Source organism: Labrus bergylta, chromosome 16 (genome assembly GCF_963930695.1).
Source record: "Labrus bergylta chromosome 16, fLabBer1.1, whole genome shotgun sequence".
In the NCBI taxonomy this organism is placed as follows: domain Eukaryota; kingdom Metazoa; phylum Chordata; class Actinopteri; order Labriformes; family Labridae; genus Labrus; species Labrus bergylta.
The window spans coordinates 2,790,392-2,802,849 of record NC_089210.1 but is presented as its reverse complement, the minus strand read 5'-3'; the positions used below and the strand labels follow the sequence as shown (position 1 = coordinate 2,802,849).

The 12,458-nt window shown below is 41.0% G+C and overlaps 1 protein-coding gene across 1 annotated transcript; it reads left to right on the top strand.

The window, feature by feature from the left end:
• The first annotated feature begins 9,665 nt into the window (after positions 1–9,665).
• On the top strand, positions 9,666–12,150 carry LOC110004526 (uncharacterized). The gene is made up of 2 exons (XM_065964944.1): positions 9,666–9,790; positions 11,178–12,150. Exon 2 carries the CDS (start codon positions 11,194–11,196, stop codon positions 11,758–11,760), a length of 567 nt encoding a protein of 188 aa, XP_065821016.1. The 5' UTR covers positions 9,666–9,790; positions 11,178–11,193; the 3' UTR covers positions 11,761–12,150.
• Positions 12,151–12,458: the final 308 nt, after the last annotated feature.

The following is a 12,458-nucleotide window of genomic DNA, read 5'->3' as shown; positions in this document are numbered from 1 at the left end:
CAAAGGACTGGATGGGTTTATTTAATATGTTGTGGGTCAGTAGAGACTCAGGTTACCCAAATAAATGTTCAGAAACACTGTACGAGTGGATTTTTCTGAATACGTCCCCTTTAATCTAGTAGCCGGCAATGAACGGGTTAATAAGCATAAATAGTGTTTTCTATGGTGGCGACTGCTGCACTTGTAAAGTGTCTTTAGTTTATCTTTGTCTCTGTATGAATAAGAATGGTTTAATTAATCACATTTCTTTCAGTGTTACTGACACCATCATGCTGAGCAGATCCAAGTTCCAGTGATAGTTAAAAAAAAATCAGTTTGGCTCTGTATTGATAAAATATTCCTCTTTCTTACAGTGATACTGACACCAGCATGCAGTACCAGTGGGCTGAGGATGATGGTGGTCTGCCGTATGGCGTCACTCAACTTGGTCTCTCTCAGCCGGTCAGTGGTAAAAGGTACGTCATGTACCACGGCACCACCAGACAGGCTGCTCAATCCATCCAGGCAACAAGTTTTTGTCGGTCTACGGATGGGATGCTCGGCCCTGGAGTCTACCTCAGCAGAGACCTGGCTAAAGCCAGCCGCTATCCCATCAGACATCCTGAGTATGACAGGGTCGTCATTAAGGTCGTGGTCAATGTGGGGAGAGTGATCGCCATCAATTGTCAGGGCCACCCACGCCAGAAAACCTGGCATGACTCCAGATATGGGGAGGTGTTTGACACCGCCTGGGTGCCACCAAATTGTGGAATGGTGCCAAGCGGTTTGGAGGAGGATTGCGTCTGGGATCCCAGTCGAATCAACATCATCAAAATCATCCAGCCAATCCAGACATCAAACACCTCAATCGAAGGTGCTGGACTGGCTGTGGTGGCTACTGCAGTCTTTGGTGCTGCTGCAACCTCATTGTTTGCAGCTTTAGGTAAAAACTAAATGACATCCCTACGTGTTGTCTTTTCCCTGATCATTCCCTGTCTAGTCATACTGAAGCAGTGTGATGAGTGTTTTTATTGTATTTAAAGAGGTTCTCCTCTGAAATATCTGATTCTGCACAAGTGCACTTAACACTAATAAAAATGTTGAACAAAGAAAGGATGTTTTTTTGCACTTAGTACTTAAGAACACGTTCCTGAATGCACCTGCATTCCCCACAGCACCTTCAAGGTTTTTGTTCTGTTGTGTATTTTCATTTCCACTTTCTACTTAATTATTATTCTGAATTATAATGCTGAATAAAGCAGCTTTTAACTTTTAATTCACAAACAAAAGCAGACTTCTCTTGGCTGCAGATAATAAGCCTGAAGATTATGCAACTAACTAATTAGAAACACAAAATATCTACAAAATAATAAACATTTTTAAGAAGATACAAAAACATCCAAAGGACACAAAGTACGATCACGATATATCTTTAAAAAAATGTATCGGTGTAACTAAAAAGTCACACAAAAGGTCAAAACATCAACAAAGTCACAAAATAATACAAAGTTACAAAAAACAAACATGATACATCTACAAAGTTGAATAAATATCCAAACAATAAACTCAAATTAACTACAAACAAATCCAAAAACAATCACTATGAATAACTACAAAGTCACACAAAAGGGTCAAAGGTCACACAGTCACTGAAAAGAAACTCAAAATATCAACAAAGTCACATAAACACAAAAAAGGAAACAACATTTACAAAAAGTAATACATAAAGAAACTCAAAGTAACAAAGCAATGAAAGGTCTAAAGGTCACAAAGTCCCTGAAATGAAACAAAAACACCAACAAAGTCACAAAATAATATAAAATTGTAACACAAGGCAACAAAGTAATATAAAAATAACAGAGAGAGAAACAGAATGATTAAAAAAGAAACACAAAAGGAACTAAAAAGCAGAAAACTGATTTTAAAAAAAAGCCTCCTGAGGTCGCTGATCCATTTACAAGAAAGTCAACTCACATCACGGCTGCTATTAATAAGTTTTTTCCTGGGTGTAAACCAACTCAAATAACAGTTTAAAACAGGATATAGAAAGTGAAAGTGTGCATACCTTCCTCTAAAAACTCCCCTCGCAGCTCAACAGCGTTAAACACAGCTGAAGGAAGTCAGAGAGAGAAGTCGTGGAAGAACTCTCAGAGAGGTAAGTGAACCAAATCCGCTTATTCCTGGTGTTTACAGATTTTGAAATGTCGGTCACAAGGGGCAGCAGGGGTTCACATTTTTCACACACAAAAAATGAATCCAAAACAACAGGCTTTGATGCCTTTCTTATGAGATAGTGTAGAAGAGTAAATGCTCTTGAACAATCAGACAGACACTATGGCTTGTGAATCGAGGATCTGTTTATTTCTCTTGGAGCAGTTATTTTATACACACTGAGCAATTACAACATGTGTGCTATATAAGGACCATGTCCTAAAAGTTTCTTGGACAGACAGTTGGTCTCTTAACAGGAATGAGTGGGTGGGTATGTGTGTACGTGTATCAGAACATGAGCTTATGACTTGGCCAAATTCAGAGGTTAAAAACGTATTGGTTTGTGCCTGTTGCTGTCCAGATTGTGTGTTTCTGTTATGGTTCAACCTTTCAAACGACAGCAATAGAACAGTGGATAGAGTTGTAACTTGGGGAGAGGGGAGAGAGAGAGTGAGTGGGGAACGACATGCAGGGAGGAGCATCAGGTCTGATTCAAACTCAGGCCATCTGCTTTGACGATTAAAACCTCTGTACATGGGCTCTTAACCACTCAGAAACCGGCACCCCGGAGGAGGTGGATTGGATTTTCATAAACATAAACATCGCACAAAAAGTAAGGACATTTGTGTTTGATAGATTATTTTGTTGTTGTAACAATGCTTCTTGGCAAAAAATCTTATGCTGTTGGAAAGCCTGTTACTGGCACCATCACGCTGAGCAGATCCAAGTTCCAGTGATAGTTAAAAAAATCAGTTTGGCTCTGTATTAATAAAAACTGATTGATAAAATATTCCTCTTTCTTACAGTGATACTGACACCAGCATGCCGTACCAGTGGGCTGAGGATGATGGTGGTCTGCCGTATGGCGTCACTCAACTTGGTCTCTCTCAGCCGGTCAGTGGTAAAAGGTACGTCATGTACCACGGCACCACCAGGCAGGCTGCTCGGTTCATCCAGGCCACAGGTTTTTGTCAGTCTACGGATGGGATGCTCGGCCCTGGAGTCTACCTCAGCAGAGACCTGGATAAAGCCAGCCGCTACCCCATCAGACATCCTGAGTCTGACAAGGTAGTCATTAAGGTCGTGGTCAATGTGGGGAGAGTGATCGCCATCAATCGTCAGGGCCACCCACGCCAGAAAACCTGGCATGATTCCAGATATGGGGAGGTGTTTGACACCGCGTGGGTGCCACCAAATTGTGGAATGGTGAAAAGTGGTTTGGAGGAGGATTGTGTCTGGGATCCCAGTCGAATCGAGATCATCAAAATCATCCAGCCAATCCAGACATCCAACACCCCAACTGAAGGTGGTGGACTGGCTGCGGTGGCTACTGCAGTCTTTGGCGTTGCTGCAATCTTATTGTTTGCAGCTTTAGGTAAAAACTAAATGACATCCCTATGTGTTGTCTTTTCCCTGATCATTCCCTGTCTAGTCATACTGAAGCAGTGTGATGAGTGTTTTTTGTATTTAAAGAGGTTCTCCTCTGAAATATCTGATTCTGCACAAGTGCACTTAACACTAATAAAAATGTTACAGATGCTACACAACAATGAACAAAGAAAGGATGTTTTTTTGCACTTAGTACTTAAGAACACGTTCCTGAATGCACCTGCATTCCGAACAGCACCTTCGAGGTTCTTGTTCTTTTGTTGTGTATTTTCATTTCCACTTTCTACTTAATTATTATTCTGAAATATAATGCTGAATAAAGCAGCTTTTAACTTTTAATTCACAAACAAAAGCAGACTTCTCTTGGCTGCAGATAATAAGCCTGAGGAAAATAAAAAACTAAAACACAGCTGCAGAAAAAAAAGTAAATGCAACAAGAGCACCAGCTTCCTGAGAGATCAGGGCCTCTACTGCCAAGTAAGGAGATAGTAATGTATGATTCAGACTCTGAGGGGGAAATTTCCATTCTTGATGAGGCGGGGGGGGGGGGGGGGTGAAATTTTCACACTGATCAGGGGTGTGGGATGCGTCCAGCGTTTTGGACAACACCTCCCTCAAAGTGAAGCCAAGCAGATTTAGAGCTCCATCTACTGACCGGCTGCAGTATAGGTCATAAGCTCGGCCTCCTTTGTGTTATCAATTGGGACATGGGGCGAACTTTAAAATGAAAATACAGGTCAAGAAAAGTTTTCTCAAACCCTGTTTCTGTCTGCTAGCTTGTTATTATCATGCTGATTTGGGTTCAAGTCCTCCCTCCTTTTCCGAGAAGTTTCATTTTTAGTTATTATTTGATTCTATAAAATGGAGTATAATGAGTGACAGCTCTGTTGACAAATGAGGCTCCTGCAGCGCTCAATCAATAAATACATATTTGTATAGTGCCAAATGACAAGGCCAAAAAGCAGGTGTAAGACCTTATTGTTCAGACCTGTGTGCAGCAGGTTATCAGAAACAGAGAGAGGAAACATAACGAACACACCCGTGAGCGTCTGCTTCAAAGCGACACAAGAATCCGTTCTGCTGTGGACTGAACCCACCTGAGAGAGCTGTGAAGTTTTATAATGAAGTTAAATGTGTTAGCAGGAGCGGTGTGACATCAACGCCTCAGCTCTCACAGCTGATCCCTGTACTGTACAGACTCTGGCTCGAAAGGAGAAATCTGTCAGTGTCTGTCACAGGAGTCGTTTGGCTTCACTGTTGTAAACTGTAGAAGGTGGTGATGTGTTGTCCCTCTTTGTATACAGTCAATGTTGCACACATGTCTTTATAGAATTTGAATGCTATTTCTGTAATCGCTTATTATACTTTTACTGCTTTAAAATTAAAGTATCACACTGATGTTGTATTCCTGTGTAATTATTAAATTATTGTAAATTATTTAAGTTAAAATATGAGTGCAGAGTGACAATTCTACAATTCACTTAGCAGACGCTTTTATCCAATGTGAGGAACATCAGAGAGTAAGAGCAACACAAGCAAAGACCTAGAGAGGAGGCAACAACGTCAGGAAGTGCAAACGATCAGCTTTAAGTACGATCGGACACACAGGTGCTGACAGAAAGTGACCAGAGGCAGAGCACAACATCGACAGCTGTTCTTGAGAGCTCTAATCAGTATAGAAACCATATTAAAACCATCATCATCATCGTCATCATCTTTAAGGTCGTATGTGTTCATAAAGAGCTGTGACTTTTTCTTTTTCTTAAAGCTGCAGAGGGATTCTGCAGATCGAATGGAGTTTGGAAGTTCGATCAACCACCGGGGGGCGACAGAGGAGAAGAGTCTAGTCAGAGACTTAGGACCCTGTTGTGAAGGTTGGATCAGATGCCTTTCATTGGCAGAGCGTAGTGGGCGGGAGGGAGTGTAGACCTAGAGGAGATAGTTTAGGTAAGGAGGAGACGTTTTTGTCGTCATAGATTCAGACAACATCTTAATCTTCCACTGATAATTCTTTAAGGACTCGAAACGTCTCTACAGATCACTGAATAAAAGTGCCCAAAAATAGAAAATGTCCTACTAACCTGTTATCACTGGCAGCCTGTTGCAACACAGCCAATGTGTTGAACTTCCACCTTTGACTTGAAGGATAATCAATCATTGTAAAACATTGTATGAAAGAGCCCAGCTGTTGAACTTTTTGTGCAGGAATAGATTCAGATTTTAGATATAAATAGATTTTTTCTTCCACCTTTTGTTAACTTCTTACTACGCCCTGATTCTCTGATCACTCTGCAGCCTGTTGCCAAAACAGAAATCAAACTTTCCATGTGTATAAACCCACACCTAAATAAACAGAACTGACTGAACTCGAAACTTATAAAACAGTGCATGAGTGAAACAAAAGTGAAAGTAAGACATGTATGCAGATGTTTTTTCCTACCTGATCCTTTATAAAGCAGACTGAACTCAGAGCGCGCACACTTGGACGGATCTGGAGTGAGGACAGGTATGTGAACACAACTTTTCTTTTTCTTTTTTTAACTATATAAAGTCTTTCTCTTTTATTTTTTACAAAGGAAATATATATAAGTGATTTCCTGTTAACTGTTTGTCCATCAGAGTAAAGCTTCAGCCACACCAGGAATTACTCAGAACATTAGAACACTTTAAAAGTTGACATAAAGTTTCAATAATGGAGAATAACTTTATAATCAGGTCAGGGCTGGAAGACTGCAAATCAATCCATTAGGACAACTCTCTGAATAAAAATGAACAACAGAATAGAGACTGATTATTTTTGGTGTATTATCACAGAAAAACTGTTGCAAGTTTTACAAGTTTTGGGAGAGTTTTGCTAATTAAATAAAGGTCTTCAATCAAAGAATCTTTTATACTGTATAGAATGGAAAGCATTTTGTGATGCCTTGGATCCAGTAAAATAATTCTAATTCTAATTAATATTCTAAATAAGAAGTAATGTAGGCTGTGCACTATGCCAATATGTCACTGCTGCAAGAAGGTGTTTTTTATTTAAAAGTAGAACTGTCACATGGTCTGCTCTATGTTCTGTACGATCTATATTTATGTATTTTATTTTGTTATTCTCTTGTAACTGAAACATTTTCCCTCCGGGGACAATAAAGTCTATCTTGATTCCTGAATGATTTAAATTCCTTTGATATTAAGTTTCTTCACATCCCTCTAAAGTTTTAACATTGACAATCCTCTTTCTTACAGTGACAGTAATCCAGACATCATCATGCAGTGGGCTGAAAATGACTTTGACCTGCCCCCTGGGGTCGTTCGACTCGGTCTCTCTGCGCCAGTTAATGATAAAAAGTACGTCATGTACCACGGCACCACCAGTGAGGCTGCTCGGTCCATCATGGCCAAAGGTTTTCAGCAGTCTTCAGGTGGGATGCTCGGGCCCGGCGTCTACCTCAGCAGAGACCTGAATAAAGCCAGCCGCTATCCCATCGATCATCCTGAGCATGACAGGGTCGTCATTAAGGTCGTGGTCAATGTGGGGAGAGTGATCGCCATCAATCGTCAGGGCCACCCACGCCAGAAAACCTGGCATGACTCCAGATATGGGGAGGTGTTTGACACCGCCTGGGTGCCACCAAATTGTGGAATGGTGCCAAGTGGTTTGGAGGAGGATTGTGTCTGGGATCCCAGTCGAATCAAGATCAATGGTGCCATCAAACCAAGTGCCCCAGCCCAGGGTGGATGGGGTGCACGAGGCTACATGTGAGCTCTAAGAGATGATACCAATTTTATTTGAATGGTCAAATGTATTTTTATATATTTGTATAATGAATCAAGACATTGCATTTTGTATCACTGCCAAATGTAACCCTTAAAATAAATTGGTTCCATAAAATCAGGTTTGCTGTTTTGTTCTGTTGAAAGCAAAGTGATGACTGATTTTAGCTGCAAGAGGCGGCAAATAAAAAAGGAACAATCTATTTTAATTTTTACAAAAGATTAAGAATGTTTCATGCAAAGTGCTGTCATTTCATTGCTCTGTCTTTTCATTAATTATAACCTGTCGAGTTTCTCCAGTAAAGATCATGATATTTGGATGGTTACGTGGACCGCAGAACCAGTACGGACCTGTAAAACCTGTTTACACAACTAAGAGCGCACTGCTGTCTTGTATGACCTTCACAGCTTATGAGAACATCATACATTCTGCTTTCTAAAAAAATGTGTCTTGGCTAAATGAGTCATGTGATGTAAACAGAGCTTTCTCACACATCTATATCACCCACAGAATCAGGAAACATCAGAAAGTTAGAGTCCAGGGTAATGCCAGTAAAAGTAGGAAAGGGGACTGCTCACGATGCAGCTGACAGTATTTGAATAGCAGTCATGAGTTTAAACTTTACAGATCCAGAATACTGAGGACATGCAGACTTCTACTCAGGATATTAAAGGGCCCATATTCTTCTTTTTCTGGTTTTATATGCTCTTTAGTGTGTTTTCCAAGTGTCCTGTTCATGTTTAGTCACATCTATGTGCAAAAGTCCACGGAAACGCGGCTTCTCCTACGTCCTCCTGTTAGCTGTATGTATGTATGTAACGCTCGGTTCTAGCCCCCATCGAAAAAAATTTGCCAGTCTTACGTCATTGTCAGTGTGAGATCACTGATCTAAGCCCATTGGCTCGTTGTGGCCCAGCAGCTCATGTTGCACGCCGTTAACTTCTGTAGCACGCCCACGATATGCTGTAGTCTGCGGTAGCACAGTAGTGCTAAGGTGCTAATGTTTATGCTCCCCTCGGACGGAGCCAGTAGCTGCATTCCCAATGTGGTAAAAGGGGCGTGACATTTCAGAGAACCGTGCTGAGTGACTGACCAATTACGGCAGAGCCGACAGGCCGACCAATCAGATCAGACTTGGCACACGTGGGGACTCTGAACGTGGGCACTTCAGAGTCTTAGAGAGAGAGTCAGAAGAGAGCCGGTGCATGGAGCGGCAGTTCATGAAAACAGACACTTTTTTTATAACTTTAGCTATTGTGAACATACTTTAGTAGGTACATAGATCAAATATATGAACCCCAAAAAGGGCAGAATATGAGCTCTTTAAAGTGCGCCTGCTTCCTGTGAGGTTTTCACAGCTCGCCTGCACAGGAAACAAGACAAAAGAAAAGATATTTCAAGAAACTGCAACAAGAGCACCAGCTTCCTGAGAGATCAGGGCCTCTACTGCCAAGTAAGGAGATAATAATGTATGATTCAGACTCTGAGGGGGAAATTTCCATTCTTGATGAGGGGGGGGGGTGAAATTTTCACACTGATCAGGGGTGTGGGATGCGTCCAGCGTTTTGGACAACACCTCCCTCAAAGTGAAGCCAAGCAGATTTAGAGCTCCATCTACTGACCGGCTGCAGTATAGGTCATAAGCTCGGCCTCCTTTGTGTTATCAATTGGGACATGGGGCGAACTTTAAAATGAAAATACAGGTCAAGAAAAGTTTTCTCAAACCCTGTTTCTGTCTGCTAGCTTGTTATTATCATGCTGATTTGGGTTCAAGTCCTCCCTCCTTTTCCGAGAAGTTTCATTTTTAGTTATTATTTGATTCTATAAAATGGAGTATAATGAGTGACAGCTCTGTTGACAAATGAGGCTCCTGCAGCGCTCAATCAATAAATACATATTTGTATAGCATCTAATGACAAGGCCAAAAAGCAGGTGTAAGACCTTATTGTTCGGACCTGTGTGCAGCAGGTTATCAGAAACAGAGAGAGGAAACATAACGAACAACCGTGAGCGTCTGCTTCAAAGCGGAGCGGTGTGACATCAACACCTTAGCTCACAAATAGTCACAAATATATTTTTTAAAAACAATCACAAAGTCATCGGAAAGAAACTCAAAACATAAACAAGGGCAGAACAAAGTAATATAAAAATAACAGAGAGAGAAATAGAATGATTAAAAAAGAAACACAAAAGGAACTAAAAAGCAGAAAACTGATTTTTTTAAAAAGCCTCCTGAGGTCGTTGATCCATTTACAAGAAAGTCAACTCACATCACGGCTGCTAAGTTTCTTCCTGGGTGTAAACCAACTCAAATAACAGTTTACAACAGGATATAGAAAGTGAAAGTGTGCATACCTTCCTCTAAAAACTCCCCTCGCAGCTCAACAGCGTTAAACACAGCTGAAGGAAGTCAGAGAGAGAAGTCGTGGAAGAACTCTCAGAGAGGTAAGTGAATGAAATCCGCTTATTCCTGAGAAGTGTTTACAGAAAGATATTCTGAATATGACATTGACTTTTTGATAAATATGAGGAGAGCGAGGGCTGTTCCAGATATGTCAACTACTTTTTTTAATCTATTAACCCCTTGATAACAGCAACTGATGTTTTATTTCTTACTTTCTTTTCATTTAAAACTATTTCTGCCGAATGAAAACCACATGATCATGAATATAAAAAGTGAAGCGGGGTGGAGGTTAATGATTTCCTTCACAGCATTTAAAGCAGGAAATGAGAGGAGAACTAAATCAGCTTCATGTTTTTGAAGTCGTTCGAGAGGCTAAAGCGCCTGTTTTTCTTAAATGAAGATTTTAAAATGTCAGCCACAAGGGGCAGCAGGGGTTCACATTTTTCACACACAAAAAACAAATCCGAAACAACAGGCTTTGATGCCTTTCTTATGAGATAGGACAGTGGATAGAGTTGTAACTTGGGGAGAGGGGAGAGAGAGAGTGAGTGGGGAACGACATGCAGGGAGGAGCATCAGGTCTGATTCAAACTCAGGCCATCTGCTTTGAGGATTAAAACCTCTGTACATGGGCTCTTAACCACTCACAAACCGGCGCCCCGGAGGAAGTGGTTTGGATTTTCATAAACATAAACATCGCACAAAAAGTAAGGACATTTGTGTTTGGTAGATTATTTTGTTGTTGTAACAATGCTTCTTGGCAAAAAATCTTATGCTGTTGGAAAGCCTGTTTATTTCCCTTTTAAATGGTGCCACATTTGTAAGGAACATACATTTGTGGGATGAGCAGCAGAGCTGAGTAAGTGGGTTGCGCCCATGAAAAACTTGCCAAATCTTAAAATGTTTGATTAAAATCAAACATTTTAATATTGTTTCACGTAACCACACGTTTTTTTTTTTTTCCCAGTCTCCACTCCAAGTTTTGTGTTTCTTTGTAGGATTTTTCCAGAACATAGTTAAAGAGGAATATTCTCCCCCTCCTCCACCTTTTCAAACAGTCCCCTGTGGTCTAAATGAAACATCTGTGCTGTACTTTGGTCAAAATATAACATGAATCAAGCACCAGAGGAGGTTTGTGACCCTGTATAAACCAGCTCTCTCAGAACACTCCGTTTTGGTGTGTGTCTTTTTAAATACAATGAGCCCCGCCCCCTGAGTTTTCCCGGTAGACATCACTCCTCTGTAGCAAGAATAAAAATGGCGGACGTGTGCAAAAGTTTTTTCCCCAGGCTGGGGGTGGAGTCCATGGGTGGAGATACCAGGAGAGGGGAGGGGAGGGGAGGAGAGGGGGATTTTTTTGACTATTCCAGTGATAGTTAAAAAAATCAGTTTGGCTCTGTATTGATAAAATATTCCTCTTTCTTACAGTGATACTGACACCAGCATGCCGTACCAGTGGGCTGAGGATGATGGTGGTCTGCCGTATGGCGTCACTCAACTTGGTCTCTCTCAGCCGGTCAGTGGTAAAAGGTACGTCATGTACCACGGCACCACCAGGCAGGCTGCTCAATCCATCCAGGCCACAGGTTTTGGTCGGTCTACGGATGGGATGCTCGGCCCTGGAGTCTACCTCAGCAGAGACCTGGATAAAGCCAGCCGCTATCCCATCAGACATCCTGAGTATGACAGGGTCGTCATTAAGGTCGTGGTCAATGTGGGGAGAGTGATCGCCATCAATCGTCAGGGCCACCCACGCCAGAAAACCTGGCATGATTCCAGATATGGGGAGGTGTTTGACACCGCGTGGGTGCCACCCAGATGTGGAATGGTGTCAAGCGGTTTGGAGGAGAATTGCGTCTGGGATCCCAGTCGAATCCAGATCATCAAAATCATCCAGCCAATCCAGACATCAAACACCTCAATCGAAGGTGCTGGACTGGCTGCGGTGGCTACTGCAGGAATCTTTGGTGCTGCTGCAGCCTTATTGTTTGCAGCTTTAGGTAAAAACTAAATGACATCCCTATGTGTTGTCTTTTCCCTGATCATTCCCTGTCTAGTCATACTGAAGCAGTGTGATGAGTGTTTTTTGTATTTAAAGAGGTTCTCCTCTGAAATGTCTGATTCTGCACAAGTGCACTTAACACTAATAAAAATGTTACCGATGCAACACAACAATGAACAAAGAAAGGATGTTTTTTTGCACTTAGTACTTAAGAACATGTTCCTGAATGCACCTGCATTCCCCACAGCACCTTCGAGGTTCTTGTTCTTTTGTTGTGTATTTTCACTTAATCTCTACTTAATTATTATTCTGAATTATAATGCTGAATAAAGCAGCTTTTAACTTTTAATTCACTAACAAAAGCAGACTTCTCTTGGCTGCAGATAATAAGCCTGAAGATTATGCAAGTAACTAATTAGAAACACAAAATATCTACAAAATAAACATTTTTAAAAAGATACAAAACAGTGACACAAAAACATCCAAAGGACACAAAGTACGATCACGATATATCTTTAAAAAAAATGTATAAAAAAAAGAAACTCAATGTAACTAAAAAGTCACACAAAAGAGCAAAACATCAACAAAGTCACAAAATAATACAAAAATAACACAAAGTTACAAAAAACAAACATGATACATCTACAAAGTTGAATAAATATCCAAACAATAAACTCAAATTAACTAAAAAAGAATCCAAAAACAAT

What these genes read in the sequence shown, in the direction of transcription:
- LOC110004526 (XM_065964944.1), top strand. Translation starts at nt 11,194, where the DNA reads ATGCCGTACCAGTGGGCTGAGGATGATGGTGGTCTGCCGTATGGCGTC.